The 12,792-nt window shown below is 37.4% G+C and overlaps 1 protein-coding gene across 1 annotated transcript in view; it reads right to left on the bottom strand.

The window, feature by feature from the left end:
* UGGT2 (UDP-glucose glycoprotein glucosyltransferase 2) overlaps nt 1-12,792 on the bottom strand; it is a 162,014-nt gene that overhangs the window by 118,796 nt on the left and 30,426 nt on the right. Inside the window, exons 7-9 of the mRNA XM_070408745.1 lie at nt 8,251-8,323; nt 5,755-5,855; nt 719-818 (exon numbers count right to left, since the gene is read on the bottom strand). Of these exons, the coding sequence (XP_070264846.1) occupies nt 719-818; nt 5,755-5,855; nt 8,251-8,323 (274 nt within the window). The remainder of the gene's footprint in view (nt 1-718; nt 819-5,754; nt 5,856-8,250; nt 8,324-12,792) is intronic.

The raw sequence follows: 12,792 nt of genomic DNA, 5'->3' as shown, positions 1-12,792 counted from the left end.
TAACTTACTTTATATTTTACTGGTTGCCTGTAATTTTATATTCTGTCATTCCAGATCCAAATACAAATGCATCAAAGTCCTGTAATTTTGTCAATCCTTACAATACCTGGAAACCTGAATTATCGATATTGTTACCTTTAGATATGCTAATGTATTATCTACTGAACTGAAAGGTGTGTAAAATGAAACAGTAATATTTCCAGAAGCTGTTCAATTAGATATCCTATTGGCAAAAAGTATTCTATAAGCTATTCCATAAAATTAAGACCTTGCTACTTACTTGGAACCTGAAATGGCAAGAAGATTTGGCTATACTTTGGGCACAGATTTATTTAGAATAATACTTTTCAACATCCTCCATGGTGAACAGAAAAAAAAAATTCCCTTTTTATTTACTGCTTAAATAAACTTTTTCTTGGATTGTCATGTCTCGCTGCTTATATTTAAATATATGTATATCTAATGAATTATTTTTTCCTTTCTATTTGCCTCTAATTCAAGAGTTTTATTTTGCAGTACATACACACATGCATGTACAAGCCAATATTCCGCTCCGGTAAAAAACAACAACATGCATAATACAGAAAGGTCCTGATTTCATAAACACTATTTATACTAGAATTAACTGACATTATGTTAAATGAAACCAGCTATTTTCATAAATTTTGTTTAATGGAAAGAATTCTGGCCATAATCAAACTAATAAACTTTACTATACCTGGCTTTTATGGGGAAGTTCTGTGAAATGTCTTTGATTAACTTTAAGGCATCATAAACTGGAGTGGCCATTATTTGAGAAGCTGCTTGAAAACTAAGATCTAGAAGGGAAAAAGAACATTAAAAAATTTGGCATAATGCCATACCTTTATAGACATTTCCATGTAATGTAAGTAATTTACTCAACCCTTCTGACCATATATTCTTATATAGACATTAGAAGCCCAGTGCACGAATTTCGTGCACGTGTGTGTGTGTGTGTCCCTCAGCCCAGCCTGCACCCTCTGCCATCTGGACCCACAGGGATTGGGCCTAAACTGGCAGCCGGACATCCCTCTCACAATCCGGGACTGCTGGCTCCTAACCACTTCTGCCTGCCTGATCACCCCTAAACACTCCCCTGACAGCCTGATCGACGCCTAACTGTTCCCCTGCCGGCCGATTGCCCCTAACTGCCCTCCCCTGCTGGCCTGGTCGCCCCTAACTACCCTCCCCTGCTGGCCTGGTCACCCCCAACTGCCCTCCCCTGCAGGCCTGGTCACCCCCAACTGCCCTCCCCTGCAGGCCTGGTCCCCCCCAACTGCCCTCCCCTGCAGGCCTGGTCACCCCCAACTGCCCTCCCCTGCAGGCCTGGTTCCCCCCAACTGCCCTCCCCTGCAGGCCTTGTTCCCCCCAACTACCCTCCTCTGCAGGCCTTGTCCCCCCAACTGCCCTCCTCTGCAGGCCTTGTCCCCCCCAACTGCCCTCCCCTGCAGGCCTTGTCCCCCCCCAACTGCCCTCCCCTGCAGGCCTGATCGCCCACAACTGCCCTCCCCTGCAGGCCATCTTGTGTCCAATGGGGGCGGCCATCTTGTGTGTTGGAGTGATGGTCAATTTGCATATTACCTCTTTATTAGATAGGATGAAGACACCCTTATATTTAGCATTTTTCAAAACTTCTAAATGGAAAGGTATCATTTATTTCCTATTAAGGTAAACTTTACACTTTTATAAATCAGTAATTACCATTTAATACTTAATATTTGATTTCCACAAATTATAGTATAACTTCAAAAAGATATATGAAAAGAAATGTGGATGCAAAGCAATTTTTTTCTATAAATCTTAGTCTTGCTACTTACTAATGAATTATTAGACTGGCAATCACTGTTAATGCCAGTCTCATTATTTCTGGGCCCTATATTTCTTTGATAAAAAAGAATAACAAGAGGAAGGGAAAAAAAAGAGAACCAATTCTGAAAAGAACTTTTAGAAGGACTCAATGTCTTTAACTCAGTAAATATGAAAACAACTTTTAGAAGGACCCAATGTATTTAACTCAGGAAATACTCTTTCAGTATTGTCCTACTTTTATACTACAATAAAAATAAAATACTAAACTTAGCATTATTGTACTTGAAATGACAGTTCTATGGAAGAAAAAATGTTTGTGGCTTACTATAGGCAGTCTCCAATATGCCATAAGCAAAGTAGAATTTAAATATTTTCACACAAAAAAAGTACCTTATAGATAAGTGCTCCACAAATACTGATGAATGAATAAGTGAATGAACAGTAAAATAACAAATAAGACCCTTTATGTTATGTCTCTTATTATTCTATTACTATTAAAGGCATTTATAAGCAACATAATTTTTAACTGGTGTGCATACATTTAGGAATATATGCTTTTTTAGTGAGAAACCTTAAGAGTCATTACTTACATGATTGATATGATATAACAACCAATAGAAGAGTATTTCTTTTGAGGGAAATATATGATCAATGATGCTGCCTAACAGCATTTGGCTACACAATGTTATACTAAAAAACAGTACAATATAGTGGTAAAGGAAGAATTTAGGCTCTAAAATGAGATAGACCTGCTTGTTTTAGGTATTTTTGATACATGCTTAATTATTTTGTGTGTCCATTTCTTGAAGTTTCCTCATCTGGGAGAGTGGGATATCTATATTATATGAATTTTAAAAAATTAGGATAATGCATATAAAGAGCCCATTACTATGCCAAACACATAGTATTGGCTAATATTTTTATCATCATCAATCATCATCATTAATTACTATGAGCATGGACAACTATCTTTTACTCAGGTTGATAGCATAACTAGTCTTCTAAAATTTCTTATAACATGAGTGTAATTCCCTTTCACATGATCAATTTCCTACATGTAATTTATTTGAAAGCCCCTGAAAATTCACTTATGAAATCAGAGTGCAAATAACAAGAATTTAAATAACAGATTCTATTAACATTTTTGCTTTTGTCTAAAATGTTCCATACCTAGATGATTCATAAATTGCTATTTAACACCTACACTTTGACTCTAAAATCCAGACCCCTATTTTAAATACCTTCTTGGTTTTACCACTTGGAAATTTCAACAGCAGCATGTTGAAACTGTGATAGTCCCACTTCATCTTTGCCCAAACCTGGTACTCTTTAGTCTTTTATTTTCAGCAAATACCACCACAAAATTGTCCCTCCAGGTGGGCAAACCATGAATATAGCTGTTGTTCTTGATATTTCCTTCTCCCTCCCATTTCACATTCAACCTCTCACAAAGATCTTTTGTATTTTCTCTAAATAACCCACCCTCAAATTTATGCCAAACCCTCCTCAAATTTCAATTCAATCATCACTCTGGAGAAAGCCTCGCCTTTCGGTTCCCCCTTCCCTAGCCCCACCACACCAATTCAGATCTTCTTGGCATATACCCTTCATAATCTATGTATCTTGACTTGGCAGCACTTAAAATGGTACTTTCCATATTGGTGTTTTGAAATTATTTCTGTTTATCTAAGACCCTTTGATGAAAACATGGTTATCTGTTTTAACTCTTCATTTTATCTTCAGAATTTAGTAAATGTCAGCTGGAACCCATGAGTTAACAGTGAAGTCAGGTTAATGAGTAATGTGAATTTTTTTTTCTAATGAAGTATGGTAGAATAAAAGGAAGTTTTGTTGGAGTAGATAAAATGTAGTAAACATACATACTGTATGCTTAATATTTTTTTTTTTGGTTTTGAGCATACTTATGTATTCAGACATTATACACTTTTGTATGAGTATCAATGTAAAATATATTCACTACTATGTAGGTCTCAGCTCAAAATTATGAAACCATGGATGTAGGGATATGGCTGAAACCTAGCAGACACTCAATAATTTGTGTTAAATCAATCAAAAAAAAAAAAAGAAAGAAAAAGAAAAGGTACTTGATCACTCCTTCTTTCTTGAACATGTGTTTCCTTAGCTTCTATAATGAACTCTTCCGTTTCTCATCCTCCCGCCATGTCTTCCTCATGGGACCCACTGTCCACACGGAGACGAGCACCACAGCCCCCTTTCTTGTGCATTGATTTGGTCACTCCCCACTTTCAGTTAGCACCCCCTCCTTTTAAACAACTTGATGCTATGATTTTCAACTTTTGAAATCCTCTCCTTTTAGCTTAAGGACTTTATATTCGCCCCACAACTAGCCCTTGTCATCTGGATATGTCACAATCCCTTTTAAGTCAAACACTGTAATGCCAGTCTCATTATTTCTGGGCCCTATATTCAACACACAAACCTGCTCCCATGCTTTATATTCTCTCAAAGCTGGATATATTAATGCCATTTTTAACTCCTTTATCTCCTAAATATTTGCCAAATCCAGCTCCTCTTTCTATGCCTCTACCATAGTCATAGTTCAACCCCTCATTACCCTACTTCAGTGATGTCTTAATTAGGTTTTTTGTTTTTAGTCCATTCAAATCCCTTACACAGACACTAAGAAGGTTAATTAAAAGTAAGCTGACTACGCATACTCTGTTTACAAGCCTCCAAAAGCACTCTGTCAGCTATAATTTCTAAATTATGGGGCCCTTGGAGTACATTTTGAAGGAAAAGAAAGTAGACTGGGGCTTGCCTACAGCAGGAGGAATTGGGAGAAATGAGGGTGACTGTTAACATGTACACTACAGGCAGTCCTCGGGTTACTTCAGACTCAATGTACGTTGTTTCGTGGTTACGTCGCCATCTCCCATTTATTTATTAAAAAAAAAGTTCTGTCATTTCGACGTATGTACATATGTGATTTATGTTTTTTTATTATTTATTTACCACAAGTAAAAGTCAGGAATTGTTATCTTTAAATTTTTTTTTACTGTTTCACTTCATTACTGCTGTGTATGTGCTCCATGTGAGTGACGTAGGTGCTTATGTAGGTGGGTTCCGACTTATGGCTAAAATCGCGTTACATCGCGCCGTAGGAATGGATCTCCGACGTAACCCGAGGACCTACTGTACTTTCTCTTTGGAGTGATGAAAATACTCTAAATTAACTGTGGTGACAGTTAAAAATTCTGAAAATATACTAAAACCCATTGAATGATATACTTTAAATAGATAACCTGCATAGCATGTCAGTTGTATCTCAATAAGCTGTTATAAAGTTTTAAAAGTTGATGAGAGATGTGATGAAAGTTATGGATCACACAGAAAAACATGACCCCATGACCTACTAAAAATAACAAGTAATAAAAAAGTACAAGCTGAAAGGAGTTATTGTTCAATCCAAACTAAATTTTGGCCATAAAATATCTGCTTATGGGATGTCAGCACAGAAGCTGTTCTAAGCGAATAGTGAAACATGCAATAGTCAGTCTATTAAGATCCAAATTTTAAATAGAAGAAAACTAAGGGTTAGATGTGATTTCTCCTGACCTACTAGTTAGGATTTTTAATCAATGTTATAGATTCCATGAAATGTGATTTAATATAGATAAATCAGTGTACACTTTAAAAATGATTAGATAATACCAAATGACACTTCATATAATTTTAAGTCTTACAGACATAAAAAATATAATTTGGTTGATGGATAACATTTTTATTAAGTATTTATTTTCACAAGAAGTAATGTAATAATTTATATTTACATCATAGTAATTATTACTTTCTATAAAATAATTTGTATCATGTTATATAAAAGCTTATTTAATAAAACAGAGATCAGTTACCAAACTGCTATGTTAAAGTAAAATACTATACCTTGTAGTTCCCAGACTTTCAAAGGCATCATTTCTTTGCTACTCTCAATCAGGTATTTCTGGAATGCTGTCAGATTATCTCTGAGATCTGAATATCTTTCTCTGCATTAAAGTAGTAAGTAATGTTAATTATCATCACCTACTATAAATCACTATTTAAGCAGTATGCTTTTGAAATTAACTCTTTCAAATTAGTTATAAACTAATTGTTCATCATTAAAAGAATAAATCATGATGCAACTATATCCACAGAACTTAAAAATAAATGAGAGAGATATATGTCTATTTTTTTCAATATATAAACAAAACAAAACCTCTCTCAATTGTTAGCATGCTAACATTACCTATAAGGGTCCCAAGGGTGAGGGCTGAATTATTAGTTTTTATGTTATATACTTTTTATTTTAACATTTTATAAATTAAAAGTATTGCTTTTATAGTTTAAAATAAAAAATATTTTATAAGGAAAAACATAAATGCTCCCTATACAATCTTAGAGCTTACACTATTTCTGAAAAGTTCCATGTATAAAATGTATAAAAAACATAAGATAATTTTGCCTAATATTAAACACATCTAGGTATCTTTTAGAGAATGCCAAATAATAATGTAGTAGAATGACATTTTACTATACATACAATCTAAAGTATAATCTTCTATCTCTCATGAAATCAAGACACAGTGCCATTTCAGATTTAAATAGAATTCCTTTAAAAAAATACTTTAGCTACCATCACAACTTATAAAATAATTTCAGGAGAAAAGAGAAATGAAGATATTAAAAAGTGAAATGAGAATAAATACATAGAACATATATTCAGAAATGCATTAATCTTATAGATAACAACAAATAAATATACTACAGTGTCAATATCTTGCAATTTGATTAAAATGTAGGACCACATATTGAAAATGAATCAAGATTGACTATAACTGGTCTCATAATGAAAAAGCAACAAAATTTCAGAAAAAATCACTACAAATTACATTAACCCTTCATTTCTCAAAACTTTAAGTAATGGAGTAATATTAAGTTTATAAGAGATATATTGTTCTTCATATTTAATCATAATCAATTTTCAATGCTAAATTTATTTATGTAATTCAGGTTAAAATACATTATTCATATAATACCTTAAAGAAAAAAATTACTTTTCCCTAAATCAGTTGAGTAATGGTATAAGAACTAACTTTGAGTATATCCTCTTAAAAAACTAATATCCCAGGATTCCAAAGGCTTTTTGGAGGATACACAATTTATTCCCATAAAAAGTTATGTTTAGGAAAGAACAGAACTATGGATTCTGAGATGTTGAGACACAGCTGAAAACGAAATAAAAATGTTTTGTTATCTACTAAATAAATACCTTAATTAGAATAAATCCATTTTGCAAGATGCATTAACTTTTTAAGGCCTCTAGTATACCACTTGGCCAATACAGTTTACAGCTGTAACTCAGTCATTTGCATAAATTAGCATAGTCTCCAAAAATGTTCCCCTCACTCTATATAGTTATCTACTCACCAGAGTAGATAAGTGTCCTAAGTGTCCTTTATGTAATACTAAACTTGAACTAAAGATATTAATAAAATCACTCCTTTTGTTTTCATTAAATTTTGCCTTTATATTGGAATCATAAACTTTCCCTTCTTGTAAATAAGAGAAAATATAAAGCTACAATGATCCCCATTCACAAATATTCAGAGAGTACTCACCATTCTATTCCTTGTCTTCAATCAGTAATGCAGGAAAAAAAGGGGGGCACAATTTTAATTGTTCAAAGTTTACTTAAACATGGATATGAAATTAAGATGAGACATTAAAAGCTTTTTAATATGGGAATCTGCACCACAGAAATTTAGGGAAATAAATTTTCTCTTCTTTTGAGGAGTAAAAATTATGACTTTTTTCATGCTAAATGTGTATGTGTGTGTCCTCACCCGAGGATATTTTTCCATTGGTTTTTAGAGAGAGTGGCAGGGAGAGGGAAAGACACAGAGAAATATCGATGTGAGAGAAACACATCCATAGGTTACCTCCTGCACGAGTCCTGACCAAGGCCTGGGCTGGGGAGGAGCTTGCAACCAAGGTACGTGACCTTGACTAGAATCAAACCCGGGACCCTTTGGTCCGCAGGCTGACGCTCTACCCACTGAGCCAAACCGGCTAGGGCTCATGCTAAATATTAACCATGATTTTTGTAACCTATTATATCTATAAAATATTCTATAAATTTTGATTTCGATTTTTTGCCAGAGATAACTGATCATTTTCAATTCCTATTGTCTAATCATACTTACACTCTTGAATTAGTGATTACTTTTCAATTTTGTGCTTTTTTTGTATTAACTGTGTATTACTTTTATAATAAATAAAAACAATTATATGTGTATTTTTAAAATGTGAAACATAAGCTAATAGAGCATATTGAATTAATTCCCATAAAAAGCACATGTAAGAGTATATTAATATAATTTTACTTCATTTCAGACTTACTTTAGTTTCCCAAAGAAAAATCCTTGAACTTCATTTGTTTCAATCTCACCTTCTACAGTGATATTAGTCACAGCTATATTTGGGAAACAAAACCAAAATAAAATAAAAACACTTTCAGAATGGAAAAACAGTATGTAATCAAATATCAGGAGACTTCAAAATGAAATTGAATGACATCTGTTTTACTTTGTGTTTCCTTCAGCTTAATGATACCTGCACGTGCACATGCTTGCATTCCTGACTGTACACTCTCTTTTTATTTATTGTTTTTAAATTGAATTTATTGGGGTGACAATGGTTCACAAAACCATGCAGGTTTAAAAAATAAAATTAAAAAATACAGGTTTCAAATGTACAATTCCACAAAACCTCATCTGCACACTGTATCCTGTACCCATCGCCCAAAGCAATCTCTTTCTGTCCCCATTTATCCCTACTTTGCCCACCTCCACCTACTCCCACCCGCTTCCCCTCTGGCTATCATCACACTATGGTCTGCGTCTATGTGTTATATATATGTTTTTTTGCTTCATCTCTTCGCCTTCTTTCATCCAGTCCCCCAACTCTTCTCCCCTGACAGCTCTCAGTCTGTTCCATGCATCCATGGCTCTATTTCTATTTTGTTCACTAGTATTTGTTCATTAGATTCCACACATAAGATTTTTGCTTAATCCTTTCCCCTTTTTCACCCAGCCCCAAACCCCTCCCCTCTGACATCTGTCAGCCTGTTGTCTGTCATCTATGAGTCCGTTACTATTTTATTTGTTAGTTTCTTTGATTCATTAGATTCTACATATAAGTGAAATCATATAGTACTGTCTATTTTCTGGCTGGCTTATTTCACTTACATCAGGTCCTTTCATGATGGTTTTCAGATTCTTTGTCTTTAATTTTTGCCATTTTAATTATTATGTGTCTTGGGGTGGGCCTCTTTGGGTCTATCTTGTTTGGGACTCCCTGCGCCTCCTGGACTTGTGTCTTTTTCCTTCACCAGTTTAGAGACATTTTCAGCCATTATTTCTTCAAATAGGTTTTTGATCCCTTGTTCTCTTTCTTCTTCTGGTATCTCTATGATGCAAATGTTACGCTTCATGTTGTACCAAAGGTCCCTTAAACTATCCTCATTTTTAAAAATTCTTTTCCCTTTATTGTTGCTCTGATGGGTGTTTGTTTCTCCTTGTCTTCCAAATTGCTGATTTGATCCTCTGCTTCATGTACCTACTATTTATTTCTTCTAGTGTATTCTTCATTTCAGATATTGTATTCTTCATTTCTAACTGGCTCTTTTTTATGGTTTCTATGTTCTTTTTCATGCTGTTAAGTTCCCACTAAATTCTTGGAGCATACCTATAACCAATTTTTGGAACTCCATTTCTGGTAAATTGCTTGCCTCCAAATCATATAGTTTTTTTTGTGGAGATTTCTCCAGCTCTTTCATTTGGGGCATGTTTCTTTGTCTCCCCATTTTTATTGCCTCTTTGTGTTTGTCCCTATGTATTAAGTCCATCTGCTATGTCTCTGTAGGGTGGCTTTAAGTAGTAGGTGTCCTGTAGGACCAATGGCGCACTCTCCTTGATCACATGAGCTGGGTGCTCCAGGAATGTCCCTTGTGCAGGGTATGTAAGCCTTCTGTTGTAATTGAATCTTGATTGCTGTTGGTCTGTTCATATGTGGGAAGGACCCTCAGGCTGGCTGATTTTGAGGATTGACTCCAACCACAGTGTATGAGCTGCTGTGTAGGTGTTGATCACACAAAGCAGATTTTGCCTCAGTGTGGTCTGATGCCTCCTGAGATCTCCCTTTAGACATGTCACTTGTGGGGCCAACTAGAGCCTGTTCAGATGTCGTCTGAAGCCACTGGGTATATCTGTTCCTGGGCCTCTTGGTAGGGAGCTGGTGTAGGTCAATGCCAGACGTTGCCTGTGAGTGGCCCTGGGCATCCTGTTTGAAGTTACAAAGCCATCCACAGTTTGTGGTTGCCTCTGCTGGGCCTTGGTGTGCATGAAAATGACCAAGCTTCACACCAAGGCTGGCTTCCACCAGCGCCAAGTCCAGGGACTGGTCAACAAAAGGCCCAAGGTCCCCTAGATCCGCTCTGGTGGTACTCAAGTTGCATGAGGTAGGTTCTCAGTGAATCACCAGGTAGGCGTGAGTGGTGTTTACCAGATTGATACATGTTTGAGCGTGGTGCCAGTGTTGGTTATGAGGCCACTCAGCCAAAGTCCTAGGGTATAACAAGTCTAGCTGTCCCCCTGATGGATGCTCACAAACCTATGTGGTGGGATGGGGTCACAGGGAGTTGTCAGGATGAGGCTAGCAGAGTTTATCAGGACCAAACAAACTAAGGGAAGGCTCTGCACCAGTCTGGTGTGGGAGAAAAAAAATGGTCCAGGTCTTAGAACCACACAACTCAGCCTATTGCACATTTTTCCTGGAGCCTGAGCTTAGTAGGGTAAGGCCCCAGTGGGAGTCAGGAGGGTGGGGCCACCAGGATCCTGGAAGGGGGAGCTAGCAGATCTCCCATGCTAGGGAGGCCACCAAGCTCAGGTTCACAGGAAAGTGGGGGGCATGGCACTGGCTCCAAAGCCATACAACTCAGTCACTAATACCCCCTAAGTCTGCCTGGACCATTACACTCTGGCATGGGCAGTTGACTCTTCAGCAGGGTGCAAGCTCCAAAGGATGGGGCCACTGGGAGTCTAGTGGGTGGGGCTATTGCACTACTCCAGGCTGATGCCATAAAGAGGAGAGTGCTGCACCCAAGAAAGATAGCATTCGTTATGTGGGTGAAGGACTCCACCAGAGTCCAGAATGAGATTTTGTGCACTCTTTTTTTAAATGGGCTTGATTTATTAAATAGTTAAGCATTAAAAAATGTTCTGTTTTATAACCAGAATGATAAACCAAAGGGCCTGCAACAAATCTTGAGTTGAGATCTTAAACCAGGAAAGAGATCCAAGCCCTAACAAATATAGTTCTTGCATATTTCTCATGCCTTTAAAAATAATCAAGCAATCTTTAGAAAAAAGTCATAGTCTCAAAAAATAAAGATGTACTGTTTTATATTCCTATCCCTTACCCTCACTTCTTCTTTACTTACCAATAACTGCAGTATACAGTGTGGTGAGTGGTATATACAAAAGGCATTTGGATTATAAGAATCTGTGACTTCTTACAGCATAGGGTTGCTCTCTATCAGAGTCTGTCAGAGTTCATCAACCAAACTTCTCCTTTCTTACTCTTATGAAGGTCTGGATCTCTAGAACTACAACTAAAAACCTTTGGTGCTTTGATGTAGTCTTCCTTTCCCTCCTTTTCATTCATTCATCAAGCAAATATATTGACTGGCTACTATGATGCCTAATGCCTGCTGGGATAGACCCCAGAAATAGAGACACAAACTCTAGTTGGTGGAAAAGGAGAGAGACAAATAAACAATTTTAATAGAGTGTGTGAATCTTTTCTGAAAGAAAGCACAGGCCCTATGGAATATAGGGAAAGAAAAACCTCTGACAAAACAGGAAGATAGGCAACCATCTCAGAGTTACTAACTGGCATATGTCTGAAGAGATGAGTAGGCCTTAGATGTAATTAAAGAGGTGGGAGAAAGCAGGAAGGTGTCAGCAGAAGGAACGGCATATGCAAAGAGATGAAAGTACTCTGTGGAGGCCATAAAGGCTTGGCATGGAGTCACACATGGATGTATCCAGGGAACATGAAGTTATTCTGTATAGTTTAGTGTTGCCGGATCAGATGATATAAATGAGAGAGGGCTGAGGGAGAGTGATAAGGCAGAAAGAAGCCAGTGTGTGAACAGCTTTCTTTGCTATGCTACCATGCTTAAATTCAGGAAGGAGGTTACAGGGAGCCACTAAGTGATTTTAACCAGTGAAGTCACAAAGTCAGATTTCTATGACAAGAAATTCAATCTGAAAGCACTGTGGAGATTAAACTGATTAATCTATTTTGGAGGTTGGGGGGTTGAGGGTACTGAAGACCAAAAATCAGAGAGAAGGTCAGTTAGAAGCTGATACATGTACACAGAGGAAAAAAAGAACTGAACTAAAGGAGTGGCAACTAGAATGGAGAGACAATTTATTCCAAATCCTATATAATAAAAGCCTAATATGCTAAGTGTCTGACCATTTGTTTGACCATTTGACCAGTCGCTATGATGCGCACTGACCAGCAGGGGGCAAACGCTCCCACCGATAGGTTAGCTTGCTGCTTCAGTCTGGCCGATCGGGACTGGGCAAGACAGATCAGACATGTTCTGGAACCCTCCTTCAGTCCCTCCCCAGCCGGCAAACCTCCTGCAGTCCCTCCCTAGCCAGCCAGCCCCGATCAGGACTGGGCGAGATGGGCCGGACACACCCTGGAGCTCTCCTGTGGTCCCTCCCTGGCCCCAATGGTGCACCGGTGGGTTCCCTCGGCCTGGCCTGCGCCTTTCTTGCAATCCAGGACCCCTTAGGAGATGTCAGAGAGCCGGTTTCAGGCCAATCCCCACAGGGCAGGCCAAGGGACCCCACTGGTGCACAAATC

This window comes from Myotis yumanensis, unplaced genomic scaffold (genome assembly GCF_028538775.1).
Source record: "Myotis yumanensis isolate MYYU_CA2020_CCGP unplaced genomic scaffold, mMyoYum1.0.hap1 SCAF_3, whole genome shotgun sequence".
NCBI classification, from domain to species: domain Eukaryota; kingdom Metazoa; phylum Chordata; class Mammalia; order Chiroptera; family Vespertilionidae; genus Myotis; species Myotis yumanensis.
This window is presented reverse-complemented; position numbering and strand designations above follow the sequence as displayed.